General features: G+C 55.9%; 1 protein-coding gene across 1 annotated transcript; it reads left to right on the top strand.

Moving 5' to 3' along the window:
* The first annotated feature begins 2648 nt into the window (after positions 1 to 2648).
* Positions 2649 to 3080, top strand: LOC136525890 (uncharacterized). The gene has a single exon (XM_066518727.1). The coding sequence runs from the start codon at positions 2649 to 2651 to the stop codon at positions 3078 to 3080; it is 432 nt and encodes a 143-aa protein (XP_066374824.1).
* Positions 3081 to 9662: the final 6582 nt, after the last annotated feature.

Genomic DNA, 9662 nt, shown 5'->3' with positions numbered 1-9662 from the left:
CGCACTCCAAAAGTACTAGAGGGCTTCTCTAGTGGGTCCTAGGGCCGTTCGATTGGCCCCGAGGGCTCGATACCTCCCTACGGTGGGATCCCATTCGGAGACCTCCCTGCCGGTCTTGGACACGACTTAGGGCATCCTGAGCGATCGCTTGCTCGGGCCTCGGCCATGTACAGGCTTGCCCATAGTTGTCCCTAACTCTGTTGTCCTAGGGCGGCTATCAAAACCCTTGGGGGGCCCAGCCTTCGAACCCCTAGACCATAATGGGCTCGGTGCCCAGTTCCTTCGTCTGAAAGGAATCGGGTGGGGGATGTTCCCCTCCCATCGGCTAACAACAGTAGGTGCGCCTTTTGAGGCGGTTTTCTCAGGGAGGCGGAACGGCGCCTGCCGCTGCTGCGGTCGGATGCGACGTGGTGTCTACGGATGGGACGTTACTGTGCGCGCGATTAATAAGGAAAAGGTAGGCGCATGGGCGGTTAAATCGGATCTGGATTAACAGTGCCAGATCTGAGGGAAACTTCCCCGATTTCGTCGCTCGTCCATTTTGCCCCCTTCCTGCATAAATATGTGACGAGCCTCGCCCCTCTCCTCCTTACCTTGTCTGCCTTTGCTTTTGCTGCCCTCGAGCCATTGCTAGGAACAGAGAGCGCCGGGGAGAAGAAGGGAGAAGGGAGAGGGAGAGAGAGCAGGAGAAAGGGAGCGAGGCTTACCGCCGTAGCCGCATTCTCCACCGTGCAATGGCCGGTGGCCCTGTTGTCCTCCAGGCGGATCCTTGGGGTCTGTCCGATGTGTCCGTGGAGACGCTGCTGTCGCTTGTCGACGACGGCCTCCTCCGCCCGGTTACCGACCCCAACAGATCAGAGTGGATTGCTTTGGGAGGTGAGCCGGAGCCGAGGCCATGCGATGGTTACATCGTGAGCTTCGTGTCCTTCCATGAGCGCGGTCTTGGCCTACCGGTGGATCAGTTCATGCGGGCGCTCCCACACTACTACGGCGTGGAGCTTCACAACTTCAACCCCAACTCCATCTCACAAGCGGCCATCTTGGTCGCCGTCTGCGAGGGGTACCTAGGCATTGCCCCCCATTGGGAGCTGTGGCTCCACCTCTTCCGAGCAGGGCATACCACCAAGCCGATGGGCATGACGGGCATGAGGAAGGCGATGAGGGCTGGCGGCTACACTCTCCAAGTGCGCCAAGACCGACAGCACCTTTACATCCTGGCCTAGCTTGCGTCATCCAATCACCACTGATACACCAGCTAGTTCTACCTCCACAACGACGACGTCGGACTTCCCCCCTACATCGGGCGGATCGTGGAGAGCCAGCCAGAGAAGTGGAGGTATGGCATCGCATTGGTCGATCAGCCCAAGCTATAGCCGCTCCTGGAGGGGCTAGAGAGGCTACGCAGCCGTGGCCTCATGGTGGCTATGGTCGTGGCGGCCTTCCACCACCGGAGGGTGCTACCGCTGATGGCTCGGCGGTGGCGCCTGTTCGACATGAGACCGGATGAGCCGATCGAGGGCATCCAGATGTCCGCCGTCGCCCTCTCCGACGAGGAGATTCTACGTTGGGTGAGGGAGACGGTGGAGGGGTGGCTGAAGAGCGGTGGTCTGACCCCTATCGCGATGCGCTCGTCGCTGGGGTACCTCTCTCTGGTAAGTCATGCGCTGCTGCGGCCCCCGAGGCCTCCTCATTCCTCACCATTTTCTGATCCCTTATTTGTGTTCGCCGTCCCCACATGGGATGAGGGACGTGCGAGCCTCCCCGCCGCCCATTCCCGAGGACGCAGAGCGGCGAGCGGTGAACCGGGCGCTCGCTGAGGCGCAGAAGAAGTGGAAGGACGCCAAGGACGCAAAGCGCAAGAGGAAGATCCTTGAGCGCGAAGAGCGGGAGAAACGCTGTCGGCAGCAGAGGCAGGATGGTCTCCTGGTGGAGGCGTCTCTGTCGCCATCACTGTCGATGGATTCTTCGGGCGAAGATGATGAAAGCGAGGTGGGGTGGGGTCCCCTGGACCATCTCCCTGACATCGTGGGGACAGCGCTCGGGGTGTCAGTGAGCAGCCCGATGCTTCTAGGAGGAGGAGGAGAGGACACCTCGGGGCCAACGATCGCTCACCCCGAGGCCGAGGCTGACACGCCCAAGGCACGGGCGTTAGGGAAGCGCGCCGTTAGCCCGGTGGGCTCGGCGGCGGAGATGGAGCAGGCGGCGGTGGGGGCGTCGCAACTACCCCCGCAGAGGGTCGAGGGGGCACCGGAGTCCGGTGAGGACTGGCCGACACCGGTGGGCACAGAGGCCATGCCACTGCCGCCGCCACCACCGCTATAGAGGAGGGGCACAGTGTCGAAGCGGTTGTGTCCCCGTTCGAGGTGAGTGTTTTTTCGGCGGAGTTGGCAGCATTTCCCTTTCATTCCTTGGTCGTATGCTGATCTTATCGGTGTTTTGCTTTCAGCCAGAAGTGTCAGGCGGAAGTGCCCACCCTAGCGCCACATAAGGTGCTCAAGGTGAGTACCAGCCCCACCGCCCAATGGGTGGTGGAGGCGCAAGCCACCATACAACGTGGCGCGACGTCGGCGAGGGCCGACCTGAAGGAGCCGGTCACCCAAGGAGAGGTTGCCGAGGCGGCCCCGACGCAAGCGGGGGAGGAAGCGCCTATGCCCCGCGAGGCCAAGGCCCGTGAGTCAGATGGGGCCAAGGCGCCCTCAGTTGCTGAGGCCACCAAGGCCGAGGCTGAGGCCCCCAAGACCTCTGAGGTCGAGGCGATGGAGGCCGAGGCATCTGGGACCACTGAGGCTGGGGTGGCAGAGGCCGGAGCCCCTAGGACCACCGAGGCCGAGGTGGCGGAGGCCGGAGCCCCTGGGACCACCGAGGCCGAGGCGGCGGAGGCCGCGTGGGTGCGGCGAAGCCAGTGGCCCAGGAAGCGGAGACGGAGGTGGGGCCAGCCTCAGTACCACCCCTGGTCCAAGGCCTGCCGCCGTAGCAGGAGAGCGCCCGAGAAGTGGAGGTCCATCCGATCTCCTCCGGCGATACTTCCCAGGGGAAGGGGGTGGCAGATGCTGAAGTGGCTAGTACCGTGGAGCAGCTAGCTCCGACATTTGGCGAGGGAAGCTCGGCCCTCGTGCGGGTACAACCCGAGCCCCACGGGTGTGATCACCCGCGTGTCTCATGGTGGAGCCGGGATGACCCTAAGGGGGAGCCTCTGTTCGCCCTCGAGGACACGGCCGAGGGGGGGCGCTGGGACACCTTTGAGCAATACCGCCGTCTGGCGGAGCGGTCATTGCGGACAGCATTGTCCATCATGGCCGACGATCTGCCAGGGTCACCCAGGTACACGCCTTCTTTTCTCGTGCGGTGTCGTCTTCTTTTGAGTTTTCTCGCAGTGTATGACGTCTGTTCTGCCTATCTAGGAGCTCGAGGCCCGGTCCCTCGGGAAGTCGTTGTTCCTCCGGCGGGAGAGGGACGTCTAGGATCAGCTCCGGCAACAGAAGGACCTGCTCGCCAATGCCAACGAGCTTCTGTCAGCACAGAGCACGGAGGTGGAGGACCTCTGCCTTCACTGTGCTGATATGACAGCCGAGGCGGCCACGGCTCAAGAGCAGGCCGCCCCTTTGGTGGCACGGATCAAGGAGTTGGAGGAGGAGCTGACCTGGGTGGCCAGCGACTGGGCCACCTTCAGGTCCTGGGCTGAAGAAGCGACGGCCTCTGCCAAGGCCCTCGCTGGGCAACTGGGGGCAGAGCAGGATGCACACCTGCTGACGAAAGGCACCCTGGCAGAGGCCCTCAAGGTGGCCAAGGCCTCTCGGACCGAGGCTATGGTCTAGAAGGGAAAGGTCGAGGGTGAGTCCTATTCCCTTTGTTTTATTTGTTTTTCTTATGTTCGACCCCTAACTCCCTGGTGTGATGCGGAGCTGGAGAAGGAGGCTTCCAGGGCGGCCGAGGCTTCTCGAGTCGAGGTCCAGGGCAAGAAGGAGAAAGCTGAGGCCTCTCGGGTCGAGGCCCAGCGCTAGAAGGAGAAAGCCGAGGGTGAGTCCCGTAGGGCTTTGCCCCTGTTTGGCTTATTTTCTTTTGCACTTGACCCCATCCTGTTTGTTTTGGCGTAGGGTTGGAGAAGGAGGTCTCCCGGGTAGCTGAGGCCTCTATCGCAGTGCAGGCAGTGCTCGAGGCCAAGATCGAGGAGCACAATGCACTACAGAGCGCCGCCCATGCCGTCTGTGAGGCCCTGGAGGTTGAGGGGGTCGGGTCGGGCAGCTCCCTTAAGAGCCGCTTGACCACGTTGAGCAGCCAAGTGCGCGAGCGACTCTGAGGGGCGCTGCATACGGGCGTCAAGCGCGCCTTGGCTGTTGTCTCCTCGCACTACACCAGCGTCGACCTCGAGGCCGTCAGTGATGGCTACGTCTTGGCTGAGGATGACCGGGAGGTCGATGAGGAGGTCACGAAGCTGATGGATGTAGCTGACGGCCCTGGCACGGCGCTGGCCAAGCTGTTCAAATATGAGGTGGTTCCTCCCACGCCGTCCACCGATGCTGGAGACCCTAAGCCTTGACCTAGGCCGAAGGGGCCATGTAAATAGATTAGGGTATTATCGTGACGCTTGTCGCCGTCGAGGCCTTTTTTAAAGTACTTATGCGTCTACGCTTCTTAATCATTTTTTATTGTATTTCCGAGCCTCTGCCCTCTGTCTCGATTCTGAACATCTCTCCTGCAAAAAAGTTCCTCGGAGCCTAAGCTGCCCCTCGGGCAAAAGGTGGTGAGGGAGTGCCGTAGCCTAGAGGCGTAGGCCGTCTCGCAACTCGGTCGACCTTTTGGCCTTGAGATAGACTTTCGGTCCTTAGGTTTTTTTACAATTGATTTGTCAGAGCATGCTAGAGAGTTTGGCATATAAATTTTTTCGAAAAACGACTAAAAATGGTGCGTGGGACTTAGGGCGGGAGTCCCCCTTCTAGCCCCTAAGGGAGGCTCGGTTCTACAGAGGCAGAGCCATGTCTCATTCGAGCCCCGCGGTGGGCACCTCTGCAGAGGCAGAGTTGAGTCTCCCTTATGGTGTTATCGTAACGCTGAGGCCCATGATGGGCTCGGGGGGTTTCTCAAAAACTAGAACAATTAAAGAACGCTTCTTTATTGTATTTCGAGAAATAATGTATACAATGCTTGGAAATTTAAGGGTAAAAGCGACGTAGCTGTTCTATGTTCCAAGCGTTGGTGAGGATTTCACCCTTCTCGTTGGCTAGCTTGTAGGTCCCGGGCTTCAGCACTTGGGCGATGATGTACGGCCCTTCCCATGGCGGGGTCAGCTTGTGGCGGCCCTTGTTGCTCTGCCTCAGTCTTAGCACCAGGTCGCCCACCTTCAGGTCTCGGCTTTGAATGTGTCGGGCTTGATAGCGTCGTAGGGCTTGCTGGTACTTGGCTGAATGTAGTAGCGCAATGTCTCGGGCTTCCTCTAGTTGGTCGAGGGCGTCTCCACGGGCGGTGCGGTTGCTTTGCTCGTTGTAGGCCTGTAGTCTCGGAGAGCCATACTCCAGGTCAGTGGGGAGGATGGCCTCAGCTCCATAGACCAGGAAGAACAGTGTGAACCCCATGGCTCGGCTCGGGGTGTTCCTCAGGCTCCAGATGACCAACGGGAGTTTGGCAAGCCATTTCTTGCCAAACTTCTTCAACCGGTTGTATATTCTTGGCTTGAGGACTTGTAGGATCATGCCGTTGGCATGCTCTACTTGGCCATTTGTCCTAGGGTGTCCTACGGCCGACCAGGCCACATAGATGTGGTGGTTGTCGTAGAATGTCAGGAACTTGTGGCCGGTGAATTGCGTCCTGTTGTCAGTGATGATGGTGTTCGAAACCCTGAACCTATGGATGATATCAGTGAAGAACAGCACCGCTTGCTCGGACTTGATCCGATTGATCGGATGAGCCTTGATCCACTTGGAGAACTTATCGATCGCTACCAGCACATGGGTGTAGCCCCTAGGGGCCTTCTGCAGAGGCCCAACCATGTTGAGTCCCCATATAGCGAACGGCCATGTAATGGGGATGGTTTGGAGGGCTTGGGCCGGGAGATGCGTCTACCGTGCGTAGTACTAGCATCCCTCGTAGGAGCGTACTAGCTTGGTGGCGTCAGCAACCACCGTCGCCCAGTAGAACCCTTGGTGGAAAGCATTTCCAACGAGCGTCCGAGGCACCACATGGTGCCCGTAGGCTCCCACGTTCAGGTCCCAAAGTAGGGCTTGACCTACCTCGGTGGTGATACATCATTGCAGGACGCCAGATGGGCTTCGCCTGTACAACTCGCCATTGCTGATGACGTAAGTCTTGGCTCACCGAGCAAGCCATCGGGCTTCGGTCCTTTCTGCGGGAAGCTCTCCTCGAATGAGGCAATCAAGGAGTAGGACCCGCCAGTCCAAGCCCTGGTTGGCCTCGGGAGGCTTCGCGTTGACTTCCATGACCTTGGACTTGGCCAAAGGGGTCTCGGTGACAGAGGGAGCCTCGGGCCCCACGGTGGGCTCGACTGGTGGGCCCTCTTCCGCCGCTAAGGCATAGTCGATGGAACGCTTGTGGAGGTCTCTAGCGAAGACGTTCGGGGGGACCGGGGCCCGTGCCGACGCCATCTTTGCCAGTTCGTCCACGACCTCATTGATATTTCCGTGCGATGTGGTTGAGTTTGAGACCGTCGAACTTGTCTTTGAGGCGGCGCACCAGCTTGCAGTACGCCTCCATTTTGGGGTCATGGCAGTTTGACTCCTTCATCACTTGATCGACAATGAGCTGCGAATTGCCCCGCATGTCGAGGCACCGTACTCCAAGTTCGATGGCGATCTGCAAGCCATTGATGAGGGCTTCGTACTCGGCTGCGTTGTTGGAGGCAGCGAAGTGGAGCCGAATCATGTAGCACATGTGCACTCCGAGGGGTGAGATGAAGAGCAGACCTGCGCCTGCCCCGGTCTTCATCAGGGACCCATCGAAGTACATGGTCCAGCATTCCGCCTGGACTTGAGCAGGTGGCAGTTGGGTGTCGGTCCACTCAGCCACGAAATTGGCCAAGACCTAAGATTTGATTGCTTTCTGAGGCGCAAAAGACAGGGCTTCCCCCATGAGTTTGACGGCCCACTTGTCTATCCTACCCGAGGCCTCCCAGTTATGGATTATCTCTCCGAGGGGAAAGATGACACCACGGTCACCGGGTGGGACTCAAAGTAGTGACGTAGCTTGCGTCGAGCCAAGACTATGGCGTAGACCAGCATCTAGATGTGGGGGTAGCGTGTCTTGGTCTCGGAGAGCACTTCGCTGATGAAGTAAATAGGTTGTGTTGACACCGTTTTTTTGCACATATCAAAATAGTCGGAGTGGGCTAATCGGCAAGGGGAAAGTTATTGAATACTTTGATAGCCGATGAAAGCCAGCTTGTAAAGATGGTTGCCGATAGCTGGTGATAGTCGATGGAAAGGTTGATTTGGACTCGGGCGTTGCCGATGAGGTTGGAGGTGTTATTGTCGATGCCGATGAAGGAAGGCTTGAAGGTTACTGCCGATGCAGCAGTGAGTATGCCGATGAAGGAAGGCTTGAGGACTACTGCCGATGAAACAGGGGATATGCCGATGGGAAGGAAGATGGCGAGATTTTCATCGTAATTGAGGCGGACAGGGAAATAGATAGGAGTTAATTTCCTTTTCTATATTTGTTAGAGTATGGTTCATGTAAAAGTCACGCGTTTCCTTAGATATGGGCTTGGTGTCCTAGTTATGTTCGGTTGTGTCTCTTTAGATCAGGGTATAAATATGGAGTGAGGGGCAATGTAATAGATAAATCAATCAATATCAAAACCAATTTTTACTCCTATTTGCATCTACTTACTTTTCGGCGACTTCGTCAATTTGCATATTCTTCCTTTTTTACGAGTTCTCATTGATTCGGCGAGCTGCATCGCTTCAGTGCGACCTTCGGCGATTCTCGAGTTCCGCGTGAGCACCTCTTGGCCGTGACTTCCGGGCGTATCGCTGTTGTCAGGACCAAAGTGTTCGTATCTTCATCCTTGTCGATTAGCAGGTCAAATCGACTGGCACGCTTTGGGATATCGATTCGGGTATTAGCCCTTTGTGTTTGCAGATCCACTTTTGCATCAACACATCTTTTGGCACGCTCGGTGGGACAAATTAATCAATATGTTCAATCCCGAGATCGATTCAGGGAACATTATCGCAGTATCAGAAGAAGATCTCAAGGAAGAACAGAGGCAGGCCATGGAAAAGGCTGTAGAAGAATACAAGCAGCTTTGTCTGAGATCGTTTAGCTTGAACAAGAGTGGACAAGTCATCCAGAAGCAAGATTTGCCGTTGCCTCGGCAGGTTACCTTTGACTCCAATCCTGGTAAACTTCAAGAGATGGTTAATTCTGCAGTAAATCATGCTTTGATTAATCATTCCAATGTGCTGTCCAATACTGTTCATAATGCTGTGGTTCGAACTCTCAAAGAGGGACAAGTGGCACCACATTACGTCGGGCCTGCCTATCATCAACCAGAGCCGACATCTGTCAAAACTCTATCGGCTCCTTCGGCCGTTGTGGGTACAGAAGTTACTTCCCCTCCAGTATCAGCAGGCTCACCTAATATTCAATCTACACCGATACGATCAGATCAGGTACTACCAGGAGGGCGAATTCAGCTTAATACAGATCTATCGGCATCAGCTATGTCAGGCCCTGTGTCTCAGAATAGCCAGATTCCTACTAATTGGTGGGGATATGGCATGCCTCCGGAGTCATCTGCTTTCAATCCTAGATTACCTCAAGGGTTTGATGCAGTAGGAAGAGCGCCTATACCATCGGCCGTTTCGCCGATGGCTCAAGTGCCTCAATATGCCGCAGCTACTTCGGTGCAACCAACTCTAGGAGGTTTCCAGATGCCTATGGTTCAAACATTCAATTCAAGTCCATCGGCGAGCTTACTGCCGATGCAGTAGAAAGCCCCTGCTATGAGTCAAACTGGGGTTCAGTTCATGCCTCAAACCGGTTATAATTATCCAACAATATCAGCAAATTACCAGCCATCGGTAAGTTTTGTACCGATGAGTTCTAATAATGATTGGTCAGGACAGTTACCTGTTCAACATACAGTTCAGCGAAATCAGTAGGTTGCAGGGATTCAACAAGGTCATATGCAAGCTGGTTTCCAGAATCAAGCATCGGCAGCCCAGCCGATGAATCCTTTCCAACAGGCTAATGGACCACAAGTAACGGCAAATATGCCGATTGCTGGAGATCGTGGGCCACAAAGATATGTGGAGGGATGTCAGCAGGCACCTCCGGTAGAAATTCAGCCAGTTCGTCAGCAGGAGGCTGATGCTTTTTGGGCCGATAAGATAGCAGAAATTATGAAGGATCAGTTTGGGATAAAGCCCAAGGTCAATACTTATTCTTACTGGACTCCATACCCTCCTGCATACGATTTAATTCCTCTCCCAAATCGGTACAAGGTACCGGATTTCACTAAATTCTCTGGGCAAGATGATACATCAACAATGGAACATGTCAATCGCTTCATTATTTTATGTGGAGAGGCAGCTAACAGAGATGAATTAAGAGTTCGATTATTTTCATCATCTTTGTCTGGATCAGCATTTACATGGTTCATTTCATTACCACCAAATTCTATTATTACTTGGGTTGATCTAGAAAAA

The sequence above is a fragment of the Miscanthus floridulus genome, chromosome 19 (assembly GCF_019320115.1).
Source record: "Miscanthus floridulus cultivar M001 chromosome 19, ASM1932011v1, whole genome shotgun sequence".
Classification (NCBI taxonomy): Eukaryota; Viridiplantae; Streptophyta; class Magnoliopsida; order Poales; family Poaceae; genus Miscanthus; species Miscanthus floridulus.
Note: the sequence above shows the minus strand (reverse complement) of the source record. Positions and strands in the feature narration are given on the sequence as shown.

Excerpts from the sequence above, each read along its gene's own strand:
- LOC136525890 (XM_066518727.1), top strand. The coding sequence starts at position 2,649 with ATGCCCCGCGAGGCCAAGGCCCGTGAGTCAGATGGGGCCAAGGCGCCC.